Raw genomic sequence first — 24792 nt, 5'->3', positions numbered from 1 at the left:
GCCCGGCCATTTTCATTTTACATTTCAAATATTATTTTAGTCAGCTTGGATTTTTTGACAATTTGTATGTCTTCTTTTCTCTCTGTGATTCATTGCAACCATGCCATTTTCATTTTACATTTCAAATATTATTTTAGTCAGCTTGGATTTTTTGACAATTTGCATGTCTTCTTTTCTCTCTGTGATTCATTGCAACCAGTTCATAGTGAAACGACCTCATTGGATGCTTTTGAATTGGCACATTCTTGAATGAACTCTACTGAGATAATTTGCAGTCTGAGGCAGACGCTCCGCTTTGATATGAAAAAAAAAAAAGAGGCTGGACTGCGTTGCCTACCTGTTTGGCTCTCCAGTCGATATGAATTTCACCGTCGACTGAAGCTGATTCTCTCAGAGGACTGCACCCCCTACATTCAATATCGTGACTCGAGCTGCATTAATTGCTTTTGAGAGGCCCGTGCAGTCCTCACCTTGGCAAGATGGCTGCACTTCTTCTGATGCATTATGATGTGCAGTTTTGACTTGAGTGCTATGGGAAGGTGCTGAACTTGTAAATTTGTTTGCAGTTATTTTTATTTTATTTTATTTTTATTTTTATTTCCAGTTGTGCACTCCGTTTTTATGACAGGGCAGTCAATGCACGCAGACAACAATGTTGTAAAACAAATGTGAAACGGTTCCCAGAACGCTTGTTTGAAAACGGATCATCTCCAACGAGACGTGAAAGTCCGAGGGAGAAACTTTACACGTAGAACTTTGTCCAAGCTTATCACGACTTTTGCGCGAGTAAACTGAGGAGAAAGGGCAGCGTTAGCAACAAGTCTGCCAGTTTCGACAGGAAAGGTGTAATCAATGTCAGATGAGGAACCTGTTTCCACTGAAGGAGGTGCAGCGCTGAAACAAATCTAGCCCCAGGTGATCAGTTGGCATTTGAAGATTAGTTGAGACAAGACTGCCGTCGCCAGCTAGTCCACAGAGACCTTCTCAAAGTTAATCTGCAGGTTTAAGTGAATACTCAAAAAGATTTGGGTCTGCCTTTAAATAAGGGAAGCAATCCACTGTAAATCAGTCTGCTGTATACTTTAGTATTGTATGGTAAGCATGCTGCTACTTCACTATCGTTCCTCCATCTGGAATAAAATCAAGGCCAAATCCACTGGGACAAGAGAATGTGGGTCACCTTTGCCACAATACAAAAGCTCACCAATGGCTTTGCAGGTGGCAGTGATCACTTGTTATTCTAAATACAGCTCATCTGCATTCTCTGCACCAGGGGTGTCAAACTTATTTTTTTCACGGGCCGCATTGTAGTCATAGCTTTTTTTGGAGGGCCATTATGACTGTCAACCCAAATAAATGTATGAGCACCTCATATTATATACAGTAAAAGCTACAAAACAAACCAACAAATAACTTGTTTTTAAATCAGGCAAGTAAAAACTGGTCAAATATTAAAAAAAAAAAAAAAAAAAAGTGAAGACAATTTGCAATTCTAGGCCCCCGGGCCTTGAGTTTGATATCAGTGCTCTACACTAAATAGACAAAAGCAACATCCTATTTTAAGTTCCTAGCAAATTCTTTGGCTATGAACGTTTGTGCGTGGTGAGGCTGACCGCAAATAATTTCTGCAAATAAACCAAAAAATATTATAATTGCCTGTCCAGGTAACGAAGTAACAAGTGAATCTGAGAACTGGGATCGACTGTATCTTGAACACCTAGAAATATAAACAGGCAAGGAAGATATGAACTGAAAGTTAGTTTCGAAGTGCACCGGCCGTTAGTTGTCAGCAGTTCACTGTCAGTTCACCTTTGGGCGTGTCCATTTACAGCTGCTTCGTCATTTAAACGAGTAAATGTTTAAACGGACGACACACGACACATTCTGGTGGTGTTCTTGTGCTGAGTGTTCAACGAAGAACAAAATAGTGACAGAATAGTGTCAGTGCAATTCTCCGTTTCCTGAAGCAGTAAAGTTAACCTTTCACACTGGATCCGAAAAATTACAGTTTGCCAATCCTGGCATGGCAGCGGTGCTTTGTGGTGCCTTTTGAGAGTGTTCCACCTGTGCGGCATCCCGAGTCGAGTTTCAGGCTCAGCCTCCGTGAAACTGAGACTCATTGTCCAAAAGACTGAGCACCCAGTGTTGTCTGTCACTCTTGTGTTTCAAGGGCATGTTACATTTGTTGCCTGACTCAAACCACTCCTCCCTTAAAATACAAGATGAAATGAATCACTTTGTCCCTGCCGCTTTAGTTTCTCCTTTTATGCATTTACACGGACGTTTATCTGCACACTTTAGACGGACAAGCGAACGCATTAAATGATTCCATATGTTAAACCCGCACAAGACAGAACCGGGTTCTTTCCTGAAATGGAAAAAAGCTGGCAGGGCAAACTCCGCAGATGATTTCTGTCAAGACCTTTGCAAACATCTTTATGAATGTACAGAAAACTTTCTTTGTTCAACCTCTCAGACCATCTTAAAAGGATATAGAGCGACAAAGTTAATCCACACTGGACGCATTTATTCTTCGTGTCCGGGGACGAGGCACCAAAATTTTTAATTTGAACACTCTGAAAAATCAGATTGGTTCCAACAACTTCTCGAGACTCGATGCCCGACCCTCACATTTGGGTGACTGCATCTCGTCACATAGTCATTCCTGTTCCGTGTGGCTCATAAGTGGTGCTTGTGAAGATTCTGAAAGCTGGTCTCCATGTTCGTAACTAGCGTAAGAACCCTCGAGCGCAATACAAAGCAAGCACTTTGATGTCTTTGTGGTGCCGTGGTTTTGAAATGCTGATTTGGAGATCTCCCGATTCCTTCCTACTGCCTGTTTTTGGAGTAGGTGTTAATTCTAATGTGTGAGGATGGACTTTAGTTAGCATCCATTGAGACTCGCGCTGACCCCCTGGAAGGTTGTTTTTGTCAGTGACCCATCCTTTTTGACTCTCTCCCCCCGGCGGTGCCTCCTTGTGATTGGTGACAAAGTGAAACCGAGGAACTCTGGCATGCAGTTCCCCTTGTTTTTTTGGCCTCACCCACACGCAATGAAGGTCCTAAAGCTGCAGGGGCGTTTGTGTAGGTTTGGTTTTTTTTCAAAGAAGTTCATTCACGCTCTGGGAGACCTGGGGGTGGCCATCAAACTGGCATCAGACTTTTTTTTTCGCTCAATGAATGTGGCGCAGAGTCTCCCGCTGGACCTCCTCCGTGAATCTTATAGATTCTCCAGTCCACGTTCAAAGAGCACGCTGTGAGAGGATGGCAGGTTAGAATCGAGGTGAAAAATGAGGTCTTTACATCGAAGGGAAAATAGAAGTCGCAGTTTAAATACGACAACTCATTCTGGCATTGTGCTCAACGGAAAGTGGGCGATGCAAATGACAGAGGATGAAAAGTTCTAGAGGTAGCGTCAGTTGGTCATACCCTAATGTTGCTCATTTTGTTTCGTCCCACCTCCTTTTGATTTGATGCAAGATGCTTAAGCTCCACAGCTACGAGAAGTTTTTTTGTAGATGTTTGAGTGAGAGAGGCCACGACTACTAAATCCATGTTTGACTTCCCAATTGCTTGTTTTTCTACTTAGCCATTGAATGGAAAGGTAATGAATACTTTATTGCCAGTTGACCATGTGACTTCCAGTGGGTATATTTAATACCCCCCCCAGGAAAGTCCTGCGGTGTTTCCCAGAGTTTGCAAGTAGCCTGTTTTGCATTTCCTCTCTGAAAGACAAACGGCTTGGAATCCTGCTTTGACCGAGGCAGGCAGAGGCAGAGAAATGTTCACAGCGAAACGAGGCACGCCGAAGTTGGACTGCTAGTTGTTTTCCTCCATTCTAGGAGACAATCCTTCGTCTCCCCCTTTAAATCTGAAATGACTGATAGCGATCACTCCTGTTTGATGCTCTGTCAGCCAAATTGTGACAAGTGTTAATTTAACACCTGCAATTAAGGCAGTTACCTCCCAAACCCTTCAGGACCAGAAAAAAGATTCCACCTCTGTCACATACCTGGACCCTGTGGGCAGCAATGGTTTTTCAATGCAGACAAGACATCAAGAAGAAAAAAAAAAAACCTGATGGAACCCGCTCGAGGAAGACGGGCAAATGAGCAGGAGTGAAGGAGATCTTGCTGTTTTTCTAAATGTGCATGAGGCATTGAGAAAAAGTAATTGATTGGAATTAATTAGCTCAGAGAGATAAATGATGGTTTGGGGCAATGTGACTCTCTCATTGTGGTGTAGTAATTCTGTTGGACACCAAGAAAACTCAGATAAGCATAAAGTCATTGGACAGTCCACATGGTGGTCCCCCGAATTGTGACGCACAGCTATTCCGATAAGCTTAAAGTCCTTACATCCTTTCATATAGTTAAGACATAGCCTGGGGAAGATCGAGTTCTGACATGCTCCGAAATAACAGCAGGCAGCAGGATTAGTATCAATGCAGCAACAAGCCTTTGACTCCCGGCCAGCGCTAACCTCTGCCTCCTCATCGCTTTGACTTGAACACATCCCCGATTTCTCTTAGCAACATGAACTGGCGGCTTGGCGATGGCCTCTTGACGTCTTGAGGAAATTCACTTTCATCAGAGGGCAAGTCTCAACCATCTATGAATAGAGCTGTCATGACTGTGGATGGGGATTCGAGTTATGTGGGAGCCAATGGGAGCTAAGCTCCCACCATCGAGGGCCCCTGCCCCCCCCTCCCATAAAGAGAGACAATTAGGGCTCCCGCAGTTCTGTATATATAACTTGAACCCTGTTTTGAATGCATCTGATTTTTAATCCTTTCAAATTGTTGTCCTCCAAGTTTATAACGATGTGAAAATATGACGAAGAAAAATAATGATTACAAAGATAATCATGTGTCTAGATAATTATCTCGTCTGTTTTAGGACCTCAAATATTTTCTTTATATCTTTGTTGATTACTCGACTGTATCAAGATAATCAAGCTGGTTTACCACAATTTCTGTTTTGACTCGTCTCATTTTAGGTCAATTAAAACGTTTTAGAGAGACATTATTAATTACTGGGAAAGAGCTTTTGTTTAAAGTTGTTTTTTGCCTCCAGGTTTGAAGGGAAAGTCAAGAGTCACCGTGCTTGGATTCAAATCCAATGCAATTATTTTTTAAGAAAGATGAGATGAAGCCAAAATATTTTATGTGTGAACGTTAGCGCCAATCTTTTGTTTTTTTTGGTTTCTCTCGTTTTTATTATTGTCTGCTCTCTCGGGAATCAACTTAAAGAATATAAAAAAACTCGGATTTTAGCTCATTATCTCCTGTTGGTGTCGCTCATACAGAGGTCAGAATGTGGCATATGCTGCCCGTCAATCAAATATCAAGTCTGACAGGTGTATCTCTATGTTTTCAATCCAAAGTGTGGAGAGACTGACTGGTCATTAAAATTTTGATTTTGCCATACTTCAGTGCTTTTCCTCAGCTGTCAAACTGTCCAAGTTTGTTCCCATGTGTGGTTGTCACCTCAGGCACAAGTGACATTTTTCAAGCAGTGTTCCTCTTGTTTAATGAGGAGGAACAATGATGATGGGAAATGCTCACTGCATGTATGGTGCTTGCCGAAGTCAGAGTTAGTCAATTGTGTTCACGCCCACAACGGCACAAATACCTCACTCTTTTTACAATTCTTATTTACCAAACATTATTGTGTGATTTGCTGAGACAAATTCCTCCTCCCTTCTGCTGACTTGTTTTCAAGGCTGAGACCTCTCTGGGGCTTCGCATGTTCCATTAATACCTACTGGAGTGTTACTTTCTTACTACATTTTGTCTGATATTGATCAAGCTTGAAAGTGGAGCCCTTAAGTGAATGCGTCGAGCCTCCCGGCAGTCGTTGATTGACAGTTGCTATTTCAACTTGCGATTCAAGGTTACTTTGATTAGTTCTGTGGGAAGCAGAGCAGCAGTGCAAAGCTGATGAAAGAGGCCCGTTGTGTCTCTTTTAGCTTTTGACTCAGACGTGCTGTGTCCATCTATAAAATAAAACAAACAACTCTGAAAGGACAAATTAGAAACATCGATGCTTGATGCTTGAATCTCTTTCTCACTCACTTGGTCTTATTCTTCCTCTCTCCATCTCCCGCAGTTATCAGGCTGATTGTTTCAGCCTGTTAGTTGCCCAGAGATTAACAGCGACAAACTGGGATGTCTAAATCGGCTTGGCAAACTCACTGACCCGTCATCCCCGCCGTCCACTTCGCACCTTCACCTCCTCTTATCCATTATCTCCCTTGAACCACCTTCCATTTGTACAATAGGCTTGCCTGCACTTGCTGTCTGTAAACATATGTTAGTAAATAACTGTAAACACACATTCATTCCAAATTGGACCTGCAAATCATACATATAAGAGCTATTAAATGCCTTTAGTCAGGTGGGGACAGCCCCTCCCACTAGATTAATTATTTACTTCTTTCAAGAACCAATTATCTTGTTCTGCTTCAGAAACAGGATAAGAGCTGAGAGTCTTAGAATGCCTTTAAAAACAACCGTGATTTAGCAACGGCAAGCTTCTACCATCACCGTGCATGTTCGAATGAATGACCTCAGCACAGGCGGTGTATATACAAGAAGGTTAATGCCATGACCCTTTGGGGGATGCAGTCCTTTCGGGACTTCCCTTGGTTGAGTGTTCCAGCGAGAGGGTAGCAGCCAGAAACACAAAGCTGTTTGGAGAAGGATAATCACATTTGTTTCAGATGAATAGAGATGGAAAGTGATGAGGCCAAATCTAGTGGCTGTGCTGACATATACTTTAAAATTCCGGATTTGTCTTGTAATCCCACTTCCTGTCTGGGAAGGTCCGGCCGCATGCAAACTCGACTGTCTACCCCTGAGCGGACAAAAGGCTTTGTGGGCTTCATTTGTTTTGCTTTGGACTGGCATGCCAGTGTAGCAGGATTAAGCTTTTCATTCTGATTACAACCAACGTGTTTAAAGAGGACATCTATGCACTGTAGGACGATCAGAAGAAGATGCTTGGTTATAGGTGGTAGGAGAAACTTGGAATAGATCCACAATGACTTCTGTCACCATCAGTCCGGCTTTCCCGTCATTCTCACGAAGGGGCTGGAACAACGGGACTCCCACGATGTGACGCCCATACAGCTTCAACAAATAAGGCATTCATGGCTACGGGGCATGGCAGTGGGTGCCCCGTCCAAAGGCTGCTGCGTCCTGTGTTTTTCTCTGTTTTACTCGTAAATCTTCCATTGACTTGTCAGGATGCACCTGAGGCAGTCATTGTCCCGTTAAGACGTTTCGTCACCGCCCGAAGATTTTTTTTTAGCTAAAATTTGTAGCTCTAGCAAAAAAAGGGAAGCGTTGTGTTTTTGTAATTCATTATTTCATTGCAGTGTTGAGAAATAGATTTGGATAATTAAGATATAAATATAGGTAAAGCTGAATGAACAAGTTTTGCTTGTTTGTTGTCTGGTGACACATTTCCGGTGTGGGGCAAACAAATCTTCAAGCATTGACTTGAAGTTGGACAAGAATAGCATTCCAGCGTCTGGAATTGGCCATCCCATCCGACAAATGCATCTTTTTTTTTTTGAAGTTCTAACATTCCCACAGTGACAGATTTCTCGACATATTCATTGGTGCAACATTCCACACCGGGAGAGAGGGCTTTCCATCTTCATTACAGCAAAACTGTCCAAAATTCATATCTGTGTCTGTTTCTGAGACGTTGGGCAGAGATGTAGAGTGTGTCTCTCCCTCGAGTGTGTCCAGAATGTGGGGATTATTTTTTGACATGAGTCTGCGACCTGCCAAGATAAGGAGGAAAGGTAATATTGCTCATTCGGACAGGGCTTAATATTTAGTCTTGGGGTCGTATCAGAATTTCTCTGCTCGCTTACAGAAATAACAGGCTATTTCTGGTCTCAGTATTTGTAGTAAAACTAATGTATCGTGTAAACTGTATCTTTGCTGAGCTGGAGCGCAAGGATTTGGAATTGTTCGAAAGGCCAACGTTGTGTTCATTGAGATTTTGTCCGTCAGCTGTGTGAAATACATTTGCTATCCTGTAATGCCACTTCACCTCAGGCAATCCCTGTTTCCTGATTCTACTCAGGCTGAGAAGAGATAACACTGACCCTGAGCTAATCCCAGATTAAACCAGAGCAGAAAGCATTGCCAGTGCTTCCCAGTGACCTGTGATCTCATCAGGTCTCGTGGCTCAAACTGACCAGCATTTGTGGAAGCTCATGCTGGGGAATACAACTCTTTAGATCAGTCAAGAAAAGACTACATAGGATTATACGGTACATAATCAAGCAATCAGTTGTTGGCCGGGAACCCAGAACACATTGAGTGGAAGATGATGACGTGCGGAGGAATTGGCGTGTTTTGGGACAAGGACATTGTAGACTGAGCTGCAGGCAGTTTGTAAAAACACAAGTTAAAACACAACCGTGCTCTCTTTGGGAGGAGGGCGGGTGTCTCCTCTGCAAGTTGTCTTCATTCCATATCCCCATATATGTCTGTTTTGAATGATGTGATTGCTGCTGGCAGGGGATACCGAGACAGGTTTGGTCACAATCAAAGTGATATTTTGACTTTTATTATGCTTGAACTTGGCCACTGAGATTCTGAATCTGCAAACCACACCTTACTAAAGATGTTAGTGTTGTCAGTCAAGTGCGGTTTAATTAACGTATTTTTGCACAGCATGAACTGGCATCCGTGCAAACCCGTTTGAACTCACCACACAAATGACGAGCACGTCATGGCTATTTGATTTACGCTTACCCAATTGTTACATGAATATTTGCAGTGCGGTAAGTGTGCATGAATGGGTCATGCCTGGAGAGTGATGAGCAAGAATGCCATTTTGTTTATTTAGTGCTTTTAGAATAGACTTGATAATTGAGACACCAGATCCTCCTACCCCCATCGTCCTTCTGCCATTTTTGCCTGTCCATCAGCATTCAGGGCTTGGCAGGCAACAGCGGAGCTTAGGTGATGGTAGCCAGAAGCCTCGTGATAAGGCCGTCGTTTCGCATGAGAGCTCATCAGAGCTGACAGCGAATACAAATTGGTGCCATTAGCAAAGGAGTGACAGGGGATAGGCCAGGGAAGGGGCTTACAGTGAATCCTAATTATAGAGCGGGTGAGCACCCGTAGGTCGGCACCAAAGCAAAGGGGTATGGTAGTAACGAGGTGCCTGTGGTGGGCAGCAGGAAGGGTCACCCCTCCAAAGGCAAAACAGGACCCAACGTGGTAGGTCATGTTAGCGATACGTTACCACTCGTATAGCGAAGGATCACGTGTGACGTGTTGAGACATGAGAAGGTCACACCTTTTCCCTTGTGAAAAGAGCTCACAGCAACGGAATACAAACAAACCACAGTAGAATAGCTCGTCTTGATTCCGCTTCATGATATTATGTGCATTTGCGTGCTATTTGATGAATGGGCACCTATCTGAGATGACACAGTGGCCGAACTTCTAGCTCCTCTATTATTCTCCACCTTCAGTCTGCAGAAAACAGGTGTTGTCCTCTTTTCATTTACGAGGAAAGCTAACCGCAAACACAGAAATCTCATACTTTGCCGACGGTGTCATCTTTTTTATTGCCGTTGCAACGTCACAAAGCAAAACAACCCACGTGAATGTCTGCCACAAACACAAATAGTGCTGACGTCGCAGTTTTTTGTGTGGGAACATGCTGTGATTGGATTTTGTGACGAAAAGCAGCCACATCCACAGCAAACGTGCCTCCTAATCTTCCTGATTGTCGTTATACCGTATCAGGTACGTCCTTATCCTGCTAATACGCGGTATCACTGTGAGAAACTTGCGCTGGACAGATAACAAGGAAAGCCATCGACTTGAGATAGAAGCTGCCGGACAGGAGCCAATTCGGACAGTCTACGATTTTAGCTAGTTCGTGAGGGACGGTGCTAGGGTTAGGGTTGTCAGAAAACTGTATGGCCCTAGTTAAACTCTTCCAGCATTTATTTGATTCAATCATTGCTGTTCAAATGTAAAAGAGCTTTTTGGAGACAATAGATTTGTTGCACCCCCTCATAATGCTGAAAATATTTGGAGAATCCTAACACCACCTTTGTTTGATGTGTAAGAGCATGACACCACTCCCACCCCTTAAACACCTTAATTATTGCTCCTGCCCTTCTAGCGTGTGATCTAACACTCCTCCTTCAAGTGCCCCAGGACACAGCTCAGGTAGACCAATGTGGATGTGATGTTCTGGAGGTTAGTAAGGTAAAGCTCTCTCGGGTCCTTTGAGATAACGACGGGTTTTTAGAAACGTTTGCTTACAAATGATGAGATGGTAGTCAAAGCAATCGCAACTGATTAATCGTTCCGAATTCGATGTTTCGACATTAGAGTATGCTGACGCATGTCCTACAGTTATTGCAAAGTGGAATCCACATATCAAAGACTTGAGGAGATGATTGCTCCACACTTGGCTCATCATTAATCATCATGCCCCCCCCCAAAGCAATAGCTTGCTTGTTTACTTTTGATATCCCTCATCATGAAACTCCAGTTGTTCAACAAGAAAGCGCACTGTTGGCAGTGCTGCGTGCTTTTATTTTTATTTGAAACCCGAGCCTGATGTTCTCGACTACCCATATCACTGTCTGGTTGTGAATGTGCGATGCATGGCTTCATGTCGGCCGCACCCTTCATACCTATCCATGTTTTTTTGTTTTTTTTTGGCTTCTGAACTTGAAAAAGATCTGAAAACTGATGTATTCTGTTTTTATGGATGTTTTAAATAACGTTCAAACTCCGTTGGAATATATCCTGCATATGAATTCTTTTACATCAGGTTCAGCTGACAGGACTCATCTTTCTAAACTTTCCCTCTTTTGCATCCTGATATGGTGTGTGAAAGAGCGCTTGTCTGTGTTCAGCAGACTGAACGGTTTGGATGCTTTTTTTTTTTTTTTTTTTTAACCTGAGGACAGGGCTCATGTTCTTATCGGGCCACCTGCATACCACACAAGTGTCCGCGTACAGGTGCATGACCTGGAATGAATATATTGCTAAGTGCAAGGATCTTATTCCCTCCCTGGTTTAATTTCACCACTATTGCCAGTCCAACGAGGGATTTGGGAAGTATTCAAAGCCATGACTGAAATCCTTCTCAAAGACAGAACGGCAAGTCTTTACACCGAAATACAAATGATGTCATTGTTTATTTTTTATCGAGCAACGGAATGACGTCTGGTCGCAAGTGGTCACTAGAGGCATATGATTAGTCGTAGCGACTCAGATGCCAGGCGTGAGCTAACGTGTCAGCTTGTAATCGGATCACCTGAGATGCACATTAATGTCAGGTCTCAACATTGCCAAAGTCTTAACTTAAGCTTTGAGTCATTCACTATAATGAAAGAGCAAAGTTTCCCTACAGGCTTAGCTTTTGTCAACAACACCATCACCTCATGTGATAGGTGTTACATTTTATAAGGAGTGCATGAAGTCAGGGAACAATCTTGACATGTTGCGTAATGCCTTCAGACCACACCGTATATTGTATTTATCGGATTATTCTAAGCTTGGGTTACACATGTTTGTTCTGTACGGCGTCGTTCGCTACTCTGGGATTTGTTGACATTCCCGCCTCAGCTGACAGAAGGTGACGGCCCGTCCAGCTATAACAAACATACTGAAGAGTTGCTGAAAACCTGCCTCAGGAAGGACTTTGACTGCTCCTTGCCATGGTTGCGCATGTGCAATATGTGTCTGGCCTTTGTGTTCGTAGTAACACACACACAGGAACACAAACACCGCAGCTCGAGCGGGTGTACGGGGAGTCATCATTCAACTTAACACAAATAATCACACGATCAGGCCACATGTTGTCGTTCCACTGCACGGTTTTGACAGCTGTCTATCTTTTGGCTGACGCGTAAACATTCACTTGATGAAGTCAAACCTCCCAAATATAGCCAATGTCATTTTTAAAACGTTTGCTTATTATTTTAAGTTGAAAAATGCTTTTGTCCTACACGATGCAAATTGGAACTTCTCTCCGATTGATTGTATCGAAATGTGTTTGCCCATGGCGTGGCACGGCCTCCTTGCTTTGCTTGCTGGAGGTGGCTGAACCCACAAGAGCGTACCAAACAAACACTCCAAAACATGCTGTTGGAAGATTGGGTTACTCTTGACGTGAGAGGACATGTTTACTGCATTGTGTTACCAGAGGCACACTCCAAGCTGACCTTCACCAAATAGGGTTGAGTAGAAATGAAGATCAAAACTTTATGCTAGTAAATTGATACTGTAACAGTTGAGCTCTGATTTATTCAGGTCAAGTTTATACCCAGCAAATCTCAGGTGTTAAACTCGATATTCTCTGTACATGATGATGTTACGTATTTGTGGCGAAGCTTCAAATCTCAGTTGCCCGTGGCTACCTTACCCACAAAAAGACTGCTTAGGTGACCACTGTGGAAGGTCTTCCGTATGTCTGGTGTGTCATTTTAGGATTTGATATGACAATGTGTCTTTCATGGAAGTCATGATGAAAGACTTTCCAGATCTTTAGATCTACTCAGGTGGTATTAAGCCATCAACACCATGTGACAGACACCCAGTAGCACTTCTTCCTAATGTGTGGGGTTAAGTTACATTCCTGTTTGTTGAAAACCATCAGAGAACTCCAAAGGGATAGATAGGCATGCCACTGAGACCATTTAGTTGTACAAGTGAGGTTTTTATCAACGCACTTTAAAAAAATATATATTTCTTCGTCCATACAGAGCTGAGATCGACTGGTACGGCTCATCATTTTGCCTACCTCCTCAACACATCTGATTACCGGATCTTGCGGATGGATGAGGACTATGACCGCATGTACATTGGTAGCAAGGATCACATCCTCTCTCTGGATCTCCATGACATCAACAAAGATCCTCATATTGTAAGAACTGCTTTTTCCATCACACTTTTACCGTTGCCCAAATTGTTCTGCTCCAGTGCACCAGCAGCAGCCATTCGCATCAGATCCAATTTAGTTTTTCTTGGCATTCACTTTCCTGTTGTCGAGTGAGTCATTATAAGGCTTATAGAGTTAGGATCATTCTCGCGGGGCTAATATTAGCCTTGGTGGATGTCCATCGAAAACGTAGGCTGAAACGTTCATAAATGCAAGTGACGTGTAACATATGAACTGTTTTCTGCTCGCAGATTCACTGGCCAGTGTCCGAACGAAGAAAGATGGAATGCCTCGTAAGTGGGAAAGACGCCAATGTAAGTATGACGCTCAACAGCAAATCTGTAGTCCCAGCGCAAATCATGAGATTTGGATTATTTTCTGCGGCAAGACAGCCTTTTATAAAAATTGGTTAGTTGAAAGTTGGCACTTGGCTCCATTTTGGAACATGAAGCTTTTTGCAAGCATCCCAAAAGTAAACATCCCAGGGAAAGATATTGATAATATGAACATTAAAATAACACACCTTTGGGGCTGTGGAGGCACAAATAAAAATAAAATATCTTTCCATCCATCTAAAATGACGGTCGGTATATAATAACAAAAATAGCGAATTGTTTGTATTTTGTTGGGTATGAAATTTGTTTTTATTCATATATTGGCACAATTGTGGTCTCTTAATGTCTTCAGGAAGAGTGTGCCAACTTCATCCGTCTAATTGAGCCATGGAATCGGACACAGCTGTATGTCTGCGGAACAGGCGCTTACAATCCCGTCTGTACTTTTGTCAACCGCGGACGAAAATCTCAGGTAAGACTTTACACAAAAAAAACATCATTGTCCAATGATCACCTTGAGAGCTTTAGGACCTCATACCTAAGATTATTCTCCACCCACCTCATGGTAGGGTACTTATATTAATAGCTAATGATTTTCCAACACGATTAATCGTATTTGTGGTACTTTGGCTGTAATGAGGCACCGCAGATTGACTCACTCACAGCTGTTGTCCCAAATGAGCTGTTAAAGGAACTCAGCCTTTAATAGCGCCACTGGAATTCCCAAAACCAAGCCAGAAATCATAACCTCCCTGTTCCTTCACATTAAAACCTCACTCTTGTTTAAGTATTGTACTTGTTTCCCAATCATGACCACGGGACTTCAATAAAAAGGGCGCATTAGGTGAAATTGACTACTGGACTATCCCGGGAGAGTCGATTAGGAACTGTGTTGAGAACATGCAGCAGCAAGTGTGGCTTTTATGGGTCGCTTATTGCATCTGGTTTCGATATGGCCTCTTCTAACAAAGGACTTCCATCTTTTTGGTCAACTTTTTAAGCTCTTTAAAGAAGTTCCCAGACTTTTTCCATTGAAGTGGCATAACACGCCGACTGTGTTGCTATTTCCCGTTGTAGACGTCCATGTATCTACAGATGGCGCAGGCCAGAGGAAGGGCCAATCGTGCCGCTGAACCCAGCGCGGTGCACGAGACGCTCGGACTAAAGGTGTGATGTCGGCCTTCCGCGTGGGTTCATAATGACAAGCTGCATGTGCCATTTCTTTGTGTCTGGCCATCACTTGATCAACCTTTTCAACCCTATGCATGCTCTTTGACCATTTAGTGCACTTTGTGGTCAACCCCCTCCCTCCACGAGTTTTAATCATGTTTCTGTTAACATCATGATCTCATCATCCTTACGTATCCTGACTCTGATGTTTGTTATTGAAAGAAGGTTTGTTTGTAACAGGGCTGGTTCTTCAAAATATTGCAGGACAAAGGCATATCACAGCTGCACACGGACGACCAAAATAAATCTGATTGAACAATTTAGCTTCTAAAAACAGAAAGGTGCCGTCGGCATCGGTTCCACACGGCCCTCAAACTTCAACAGGAATTTTTAGGCGTCTCCTCCTCGGGAGGAAGCAGGTTTCGTCAGCATCTTAGCCACTCCAACAGCGGGCTATTGTTAGCCCAGAGCAAACACAAGTCATCTGGCTGTGCAGCAATGCAAATAAAAGGCCTACACATTTGAACATGTTCTCCAAGCGTTTGAAATAATTGACTAGTAGTGGCTTGAGTGGAAAAAGTGATCTTGTCACATTATTTTGTAGGACCCTGTAAGCATATCCACTACAGCAGGGTTGTGATTTTAATCAAATTTGAGTCGGGAGTATGGAGAGGGGTGGAGAGGCAAAGTGAGTTTGCTACTGATGGACCATGACAGGCATCGCTGTCCCTACAGGGAATTGAAATGAGGATTTGACATGATTTGCCGGTGTTGGAGGTGTAGCCATAGGACATGCCATTGCATGCCACTGATTCAATTTTTCACTCATAAATTCCTAACAATCACTTTTCACTGCTGGGATGCGGCAACCAATCTTGGTCTTGTTTTCACTGTGCTGGATTACAGGTGTCAAGCGTAGACCTGTACCACCATAGGCAGCAAGAATATGAGAAATTTTTGGCACACACTTCATTATGCTGAGAGAAGCAGCACAGGGTACATTACAGCAGCTTCCAAATCCCGCCTTCACACTGCATATTTCTTTTTTTTTTTTTTGTGAATGCACACTATCAGGCCTCAAAGGTCCCACAGGAGTCCGAGAGAACCGCATTTTCCCAACCCAAGGGAATCGCTGTGACAAGATCAAGAGTGCTGAATTTATTGCCATCTCCATCTGACTTTGTAATTGCAGGAAGATATTTTCCATTTGGAGCCTGGCAAAGTGGAGTCTGGGAAAGGAAAGTGCTCCTACGACCCTAAACTCAACAGTGTTTCAGCTTTAATCAGTGAGTGTCATTATTATTATTCCCATTATCATTCATTATCATTACTGTATGTGCTGCTTTGTAGATTTTGCCCTTTAGAATCCCTAACAGGTTTTGATTTGGATCTTCCTAAAAGTGTTGATGCTAACATAACACACTGAGTAGTTTTAAAAAGACAAACAACAATTTTCATTCCATTCGTGAAGATGGTCCAAGGTGATATCCAGATCTCAAACTTGATAGGTAGTCTGTCATCCAAGATGGATTTACTGTCCGGCAACATTAAATCTACCAGTCGGCTGTATGCCACATTACACGTGAGATCAAATCATCCGTCAACGTTTTAATGATGGATGGGAATATACGTCATGCCGCAGAAAACTGGGACATTCAACGTAGACTGGGAGTGTGTGTGGGGGGGGGTCTTTGTTTCCTCCGCACCCCCCTTGCCGTCCCACCTGCTCTCTAGTGGGGCCCACAAAGCAGCTGGACCACAATCACCTCGCCTTCCTGTGCCATAACGAGGCGGCCCATCTGTCCGCACACATGCACTCACATTTTATGCCTTAATCATGTGTGAAGGCTTGTTGAAGACATTTAAGAGACTGCTTCTGCAAACAATGCTTTACCTGTAATTTATCGTCTTCATTTTTGGGGTACCTTATGGTAATAACAGACCCAGCAACCTATAATGCAGTCTTAAAATGATACACTGGATTGTTAAATGATCTTATACATTTTGTTCCAATTGTGGCTGCAGAATTTTACTAAAGCATTTGTATTTCATTTTCAGACGGTGAACTCTACGCAGGAGTCTACGTTGACTTCATGGGAACCGACTCGGCCATTTTCCGGACGTTGGGAACAAAGATTGCCATGCGAACCGATCAGTACAACTCCAGATGGTTGAATGGTAAACGTCTTACTTTTTGAGGACATTACAACGAAATGGTCAACTCCCCCGTCCGTCCATTTGGAGTATCTCAACAAGTGATAAACAGGAAATGCATTCAGTATATAAAATATGTCAGCCTCTTCTACCCACAGATCCCACTTTCGTCCATGTGCACCTCATCCCCGACAGTGCGGAGAGAAATGACGACAAGCTGTATTTCTTCTTCCGGGAGACATCCTCCGAGATGGGCCAGAGTCCCGTGACCCAATCCCGCATCGGACGCATCTGCCTGGTGTGTGTTTGTTACAGGCTGTAAACATGACGAAAACAAAATCACATCAATCTAAAAACAGTCCTGAATTTCCTAAGTCTCAAGAGTCAGCGGGCATGTTTATGTTAGTGTTTATGTGCTGAACTGGTATTTGGCCAACACTGATGTGCTGGAATCCACATGTGTCTTTAACCTTCCTGTCCACAATGCGTGCCTCTGTCTGTTAGGCTGCCCTTTGCACTCTCACCTTTTGACCTCACAGCCTTCTCTGTCTGATCGTCCCACAACACTTTCAGACCAGTTGTACTTCATGAATCGGTATTTTATCCACCCCCCAAATAAAACCTATAGGCTTCATACAAAGAAAAAAGTAGCAGCAGAGATGTTCTATAATGCTTTCTTACTTATAACAAAAAATGGTAAATATAGATTGTCATCTTAGCTGCGCAATGTTTTGTTTATTTGAGAGTGTCATGCATTCAGCCGGCACACAAACATCCATCCTTTCCACAGTGTGTTTTGTCAAGGTCTCGGGAGATGTGGTCTTGTCATTCATTCTTCGTCACGCATCTGGACATGACACTTCTTCTACAACTTTCTAGTCGGTCCTTCTGAATTGCGGTCCACCTACGGCCTTTTGCGCAAACATACATGCGATGAATATATCCAAAAATATAACCCAGCAAAATTCAAAAGGATTTTTTTCCCGTCATGTAGCGATAATAATAATGCTCTCCTATCAAAATGTATTGTTTTTAAGGATAATTCCAGTCTTACTTTGCATTTAACTCCACCACAGATGGAAAAGTATAAATACGAGGAGACTGTGTTTACCCCCCCCCCACCATCCTCCATTAAGCTTCCTCGTAACGCAAACCAACATGTTGAGCTTTGTGTGGGAGACTCCACCTGTGGTTTGTTTTCATTAGAGTAGGAAGATGAGTAGGCGGATCGGATGTGCGTGTGGCCAAACGACAGCAAAACGGTTTTGTATTCTTTCCGCAGAATGATGATGGCGGTCACTGCTGTCTAGTCAACAAGTGGAGCACCTTCCTCAAGGCCAGGCTCATCTGCTCGGTACCAGGGGCAGATGGGATGGAGACACACTTTGATGAACTCCGTGAGTACAAAATACACGCCTTGCATTGTCATCTCTTTAATATTTCACCTAAACAGATAATTAATTACACATTTAACTCCTTTGTGGAGTTTTTATTTATTTATATGTATGTATGTATGTATGTATTTATTTATTCATTCATTTATTTATATTTGTTTGTTTGTTTACTTAATTTTTTTTATTCATATTATCAGATACATTGACCAAAGTCTAACATTTTTTAAAAGGGGAACCGAACTTTTTGATTCTCCAAAAGTTAAATCGGAGAGAAACTTTTGTGACCATCTATGCTTGAAGTCTAGTATGTCACGCAGTTAATCATTTTGACAGTAAGTATCAAATTGCTTTGACTAAAAGACAAAATGACGGGATTTATGAAAGGCGTATTTAATTCCAAGTACCTGTCAAGTACGATCACATCTGATATTGCTAAAAGAAAAATTATTCTAGAACAGCACCTGCCAAAAATGTCCTATATTCATACACACTAAGGCACATGTGCTGGATCTTTAGCTTTCTTCCTTCTTTCTTTCCATTTTATGAGCCATCAAGGGTACTGTAATGGGACACAGGAAAACACACACACACATCATGTCATTTCTTTTCAAGATGTCTTGCACAAGTCTCTTTTTTGTGTGTGGAAAAGGGATGGTCTGCAGATCAGATCACCAAATAGGAATGTGTGTGACTGTGAGAATCGTAGCCTCTCCGGGGTTGGGGGGGGCGGTCTATGTCCCTGTGTGGTTTAAAATAGAGGCCTGCATTAACTGAGGACTGATGCACCAGCTCACGAATGCTCTTGAACTCATGTCAAGAATGAAAAGTGCCATGCTGAAGGTGTCTGATTGGAGTTGAGGCGGCTTTATCATGATGACCCACTTCTTGCTTTCATCTCAACCCCTCTGCTGTCCCCAAATGCACCGCTTGCTTTTTATGGCTGACAATTATTTCTTTTGAACAACTGTAAAGGTGACTCTCTGACTCGTGTAACTTTTGACAAACGGTGCTCTGATTTGAGTGACACGCTTCTTGTAACTAATTTTCCCTGCAAATTGTTATATGAAGTTTGCATGTTCTCCCCGCAGTTGTGTTGACTTTCACCTGGCACGCTAAAGAAAATGAATGGCCGGAAGGATTTCTGCAAAATGGCTGGCTGGAAGGATTTCTGCATAATTTATTTATTTAAAGTCCTGCTCAAATGTCACATGACCCACCTGACCTTTTATAGCTACCGTTTACCCTCTTGTGGGATTTTGGAGCTTTTCAGAGGGAAGACAAAATCTCACTTTGTCTAAAGGCAACAATTAGTAGCATGTTTCTTCAACAAAGATGAATATTCAGCATCTTTTGCAGAGGACTTCCTTTTCAGGGAGGGTGGGGGTAGGGGGGGTTCACCTGTGTAAATATTTAAGATGAGTATGATGTTGCATTCCTTTGTTTTCTTTTTGCAGTGAAGTAATGTGAGGCCTTTGTTTTGTCTTGCAGGTGACGTTTACATACAGCCAACACAGGACACCAAAAATCCCGTTATATATGGAGTCTTCTCAGTCTCTGGGTATGTACAATTATAATAGTTGCCTTTTTACGTGTTCATCTTACCTAGAAATATTCTCTCTCCCTTCCTCGTCACAGTTCTGTTTTCAAAGGCTCGGCCGTTTGTGTCTACTCCATGGCTGACATCCGCATGGTCTTCAATGGACCTTTTGCCCACAAGGAAGGTCCTAATTACCAGTGGGTGGCCTACACGGGGAAGATCCCGTACCCTCGCCCAGGCACAGTAAGTCTCACCTATAAGTCTAATCTTGCATGGACCCCACACGCGAATCCCACGACAAGCTGGCATAACATTGATTTTGCTTTGCCCAAAAACCACAAATAGAAAGCAAAAGCACGGTCAGCACAAGTTAACTCAGTATTTCTTTAAGTCAGGTCATTATGTGTGTTTTTCTACACCTGAGCATGTTGATTCGGTTCTTTCTGTAGTGCCCCGGAGGTACATTCACCCCCAACATGAAATCCACCAAGGACTATCCGGATGAAGTGATCAACTTCATGAGGAATCACCCAGCCATGTACAATTCAGTGTACCCAGTGCACAAGCGTCCCCTAGTGGTGCGAACCAACGTGGACTATGAGTTCACCACCATTGCAGTGGACCAGGTGACTGCTGCGGATGGCAACTATGAAGTGCTTTTCTTAGGAACTGGTGAGTTTTGTTTTTACCTTCACACAAATACTAGGAGTCACCTCTTTAATGATGTCACTAAATGCATCAGTGGTGGTTGTGATAACATCAAGTCAAAGGCTTTCTGAAGAGAGGACCAGTGTGAAGTTGAAATGATGTGGACAACCTGTTGAGAGAATCCCATAGAGGGATTTAGAGAAATAAGTGTGTGTGTGTGTTTGTTTTCCCCACAGACAAGGGAACAGTTCAGAAAGTTATCGTTCTTCCCAGAGATGACCTGCAGACTGAGGAGCTGGTACTGGAGGAAGTTGAGGTGTTCAGGGTGAGCATTGGTTTTCTGTGTTCTATGTACATATACTCATATTTATACATATAAACAAACACGCACATATTCGTATATTGAATATATATAAATTTTATATTTTACATATTCTATAGCTCAGTCTTTATAATTGCTACTTACCTCACTCACATAATTCCTTTGTTTGACAATTTTTTTTATGTTTAAGGTTGCAACCCCAATTACAACAATGAAGGTGTCCTCTAAAAGGGTAAGCATGTTTGTACAACTTTTATATTTAGGGGTAGAGAACATGAATTGAAATGATAAAAACATATTTTAAGTGTGGTTCAGACAGATTTTTTTTTCTTAGCCTTTCAGTTAACCCCTTTTTGTTGTGATTATTTTGATGATCATAGATTATTATCCTTTGTGTGTGGAGGGAAAAAGCGAAATCAATTGAGTTACCTTAGTTTTTCAGTTGTGCTTTTTTCGGGAGCAGCATTGTGTTACCTGATTTGACATTGCACCAACATTTTCTTTGCACCTCTCGGTTTCTCTCACCAGCAACAGCTGTACGTGTCATCTGCGGTCGGGCTGACCCAGCTGGCGCTTCACCGCTGTGATGTTTATGGCGAAGCGTGTGCCGACTGCTGTTTAGCCAGAGACCCGTACTGCGCTTGGGATGGCAAGTCGTGCTCCCGTTATTCCGCTTCCCAGAAAAGGTGAGCGCCAACACACATTTAAAACTTTGTGATGCACTTAGTGAAGACTGTCCGAATAGATTGGACACTGGATGATTCATTATTATGAATATCTATAGGAGAGTCTTTCTGAGTTATGCATCTTTATCTTAAATAAAGTAATCATCAGAATCATACTATCTGTTGTTGAATGCTTTGAATGGCCTTTTTTGATTTCGCACCACAGGTCTGACCCCTTTAGACGCAGCCGAAGACAGGACGTCAAATACGGAAACCCTATCCGCCAGTGTCGAGGTTTCAACTCCAACGGTGAGGCGCTTGTTTTTCAGACCGTCCCCAAGTTTGCCTTTCTGCTTTTGTTGTCTTTGTTAAAAGCGATCATGTTACTCATTGTAATGGGCCCTAATGGTTATATTGTGTCAATTTTATGGTAATGTGCGGAAGCCAAGTGCTTTGATTTGCCACTCCTAAGATTTTGGGGTGAAGGGAGCTGATGGTAATGAGTCTTTTGTTGCCATGGTAACGCTTCTCTCCTTTTTGCCCTGCAGCTAATAAGAATACTCTTGAGATGGTACAGTACGGGGTGGAGGGAAGCAGTACGTTCCTGGAGTGTCAGGCCCGCTCCCCGCATGTTGTCATCAAATGGCATCTACAGCGAGATAACAGCGACCGCAGGAAGGAGGTGAGATGCAAGAAAATGTGCTTTTCAAAGATGCCAATGCTAGTGAGGCGCATGGCATTTTGATTTATCTCTTAGAACAGCCCTAAACTTTGAGATAAATAATTCCCTTTGAAGAAAAGAATAATACAACTCCGGTTTAATGCAGACCAATTGATCAGTTCACTCCTGTCTATTTTTCTCTTCAGTGAAGTCTTGGTTTATTTTTCTCTTAGGCACTGCAGGGACACTGCCACTCTTGAATTATGCAAAATACCCGAAAGGTCATAGTATATAGAGTGTGGACCCTTGGACTCGAAGCAGCTTCTTTTCTCTGAGGCTATTCAACCTTCAATATGTGCTCATTTGAATAGAATTTTCCCCATGGCATATACAGTATACTGAAATGATGTCTCGTTTTACTCTCAACTTTATTTGGTGGGAAGTGTGCTTAAAATGACATCATGTTTTTTTTTTTTTTGTGCAGATGCGTTCTGATGGTCGGATCTTAAAAACAGAGCAAGGTTTGCTCCTGAGGTCTCTGCAGCCTTCCGACTCTGGCATGTATCAGTGCACTGCCACGGAGAAGAACTTCAAGCACACTCTCGTCAAGCTACAGTTGGTGGTGCTGTCAGGCCGTGCCGTCAATAACGCCCTGGTAGAAGGCGGCGTAGGCTTGCTGCCATCTTCTCTCCACTCCAGCACCCAGTGGACTCCCAGCACAGTCCAATACAAGGACCTGCTGACCATTCTAAGCCAGCCCGAAATGAGCCTCATCAATCAATATTGCCAGGACTACTGGCAGTTTGGAGACCCCGTGCCGGGTGCCCTTAAGGTCAAAGACCTCAAAGAGTTCAAGGAGCACAAGAAGCCTCGCAATCGCCGGCATCATGGGGACGCGGCGGAGGAAGAAGAGGAGGACGTAGAGACATGAGGAGGCCATTTATATCCCAAACACCTTCCTCGACCACCTTCCCCACCCTCAAAACTGGGAGGGACTCATTGAGATGAAAAATATATACACAAACCAGAAAAAGAGGCTTAGACACACACCCCAACATCCATCGTTTCAAAGCGTATGCTACTTCAGTATTTATTGTAGGTTGTATATAGTAGGCCTGTCATTCTGTGGATTTATTTGTACTTAAAAGAAAACGGGCTCTTGTGTATAGGTAACTTTGGGGCAAATCTTGTTGTTGTTAAATTTATTGTCGCTGTTACTGTCATTACAACGCTCGTCTGTCACATGACATTGGAGACACTTTGTGCTATGGAGTGTGTGAGCTGCAGGGAGCCCAGCTATGAAGCTTTTCATGTGACAGGGGAAAAAAAGGAATTGCTCATAAGAGGTGACGGGATCGCTGTTGTTTCTTGGCGCCCTATTGCAGAAACGCCTGGCGCACAACCCCGACATGGATGCATGTGGACTGACACTTAGGGGACCATGGACATGAAGAATAGGAACAGTTCCTCACTCGGTAATATTCACACTGTTTTAACCGGAAGATAAGAAAAAAAAAGTCTTCTTTTTATCAAATGTATTCTGCTGCGAGTTACTCTTACGTGAACATTAGAGTGGACAAAAATAGATGATGCAATGGTGGGGCTTTATCAAATGCAAACTTCCTATATATTGAGACTGCGGTGCAATAAAAAGTCAAGGTTTTGTATAAAGGGCATTCTTTTAGTTTTAAGGGCCAAATGCAACAAGCACACTTGCAGACATCTGTGAATAATGTAAAAAAAAAAAAAAGGTTTAGGTTGGCAATAGGTTCATAGAACTTTTGTTCTTCTGACATCTGTGTTAGGAAAGGAGATTTCCATTTACTGTATACACAACTGAGCATTGTAACAATGTTGTGACACTAACCAAATATTGGGAAGCTGGCTTTCTTTGTGTGCATGAAAATGTATTTGTACTGCGTTTCTAATAAGGTGTATGTGTGGTCTGTTTTGTTTTCCTGTTCCTACCTTAAGGGATCAATAATAGGCTTTGTGAATAATTGCTAGCACAATACACTTGATAGAAGGGTAAATCTGAATGTGCTGCAGCTCCAAACAAACAGAAATAATCATTTGTAACTGGACATTCAACATTTTTTGGTATGTTTTAAAATGACTTTACTGTATAGTACCATTTATTTGTACTCTCCATGTAAATGACTGAGTTAATATACAGTAAATGGTTGTGACAGTCCTGAAGTAATCAAAAACAGATGTTTACAAACTAAAGAAAGATTTATTTAATTTAGACAAATTAGGCCTTTCACACTCTTGTCACTTGGAGCTCAAGAAAAATACTCAAGCAAAAATGCAAAAAAAAAGTTTGTCTTTAGGTTCTGCATTCTTTTTGCTATATCAGGTTTTGAAAAACTAAGCTAAACAAAATGAGGGGACGTTACGTACTGACCTAAATGTGCAAATTACTTGTACCATCCCAGTCCATTGTTGTTGCCAACTAATAAATTAAAGCTCTATATTTTATAAGAATGGAATGCTTTCCCCACTCATTGTGATGAACTTGATCCTGGATGTTTTCTATGTTCTGCCCTGAATAAAGTTGTATCTGTTCAAGTGTTAAGAATGCACATTTGTGTAAAATACTCCTCACATTTGCAGATAAATAACCCGCTTACTTGTCTCATCTTTACGCCGTTGCTGTTATTGAATAATAGGACCTGCTATGATAAGGGATAAAATCTTGTGATTAAATTAAAAAAAAAGGCTTAGGGGTCCCCAACCACCGGGCCGTGGACCGGTACCGGTCCATGGGTCACTTGGTACCGGGCCGCCAAGCCGCACAGATTTTTTTTTTTAATTTATTTATTTTTAAAAAATTTTTTTTATTGACCATCAATTAATTCAGGTCAAGACATTCGGCCCGGTCACGTAACATGTTTCCCCAGTCGAGCCCGCAAAGCTTGCAAAAAAGAGTAAGACTTTATTTTGAAATTTTTTTTAAAAA

General features: G+C 42.5%; 1 protein-coding gene across 7 annotated transcripts in view; it reads left to right on the top strand.

The window, feature by feature from the left end:
- sema3fb (sema domain, immunoglobulin domain (Ig), short basic domain, secreted, (semaphorin) 3Fb) overlaps window positions 1-24411 on the top strand; it is a 44675-nt gene extending 20264 nt beyond the window's left edge. For 6 of the 7 annotated variants that reach the window (XM_088389291.1, XM_088389295.1, XM_088389290.1 and 3 more), the window contains 17 exons: window positions 12769-12929; window positions 13196-13258; window positions 13632-13751; window positions 14357-14446; window positions 15642-15735; window positions 16508-16627; window positions 16762-16901; window positions 17886-18000; window positions 19486-19555; window positions 19633-19777; window positions 19984-20206; window positions 20419-20507; window positions 20695-20736; window positions 21033-21190; window positions 21396-21478; window positions 21718-21851; window positions 22315-24411. In XM_088389291.1, coding sequence (XP_088245417.1) covers window positions 12769-12929; window positions 13196-13258; window positions 13632-13751; window positions 14357-14446; window positions 15642-15735; window positions 16508-16627; window positions 16762-16901; window positions 17886-18000; window positions 19486-19555; window positions 19633-19777; window positions 19984-20206; window positions 20419-20507; window positions 20695-20736; window positions 21033-21190; window positions 21396-21478; window positions 21718-21851; window positions 22315-22761 — 2294 coding nt within the window. In that variant the 3' untranslated portion in view covers window positions 22762-24411. The remainder of the gene's footprint in view (window positions 1-12768; window positions 12930-13195; window positions 13259-13631; window positions 13752-14356; window positions 14447-15641; window positions 15736-16507; window positions 16628-16761; window positions 16902-17885; window positions 18001-19485; window positions 19556-19632; window positions 19778-19983; window positions 20207-20418; window positions 20508-20694; window positions 20737-21032; window positions 21191-21395; window positions 21479-21717; window positions 21852-22314) is intronic. The other variant, XM_088389294.1, reaches the window with a different exon arrangement.
- Window positions 24412-24792: the final 381 nt, after the last annotated feature.

Source organism: Syngnathus floridae, chromosome 11 (genome assembly GCF_059516105.1).
Source record: "Syngnathus floridae isolate MCC-2025c chromosome 11, RoL_Sflo_1.0, whole genome shotgun sequence".
NCBI classification, from domain to species: Eukaryota; Metazoa; Chordata; class Actinopteri; order Syngnathiformes; family Syngnathidae; genus Syngnathus; species Syngnathus floridae.
Note: the sequence above shows the minus strand (reverse complement) of the source record. Positions and strands in the feature narration are given on the sequence as shown.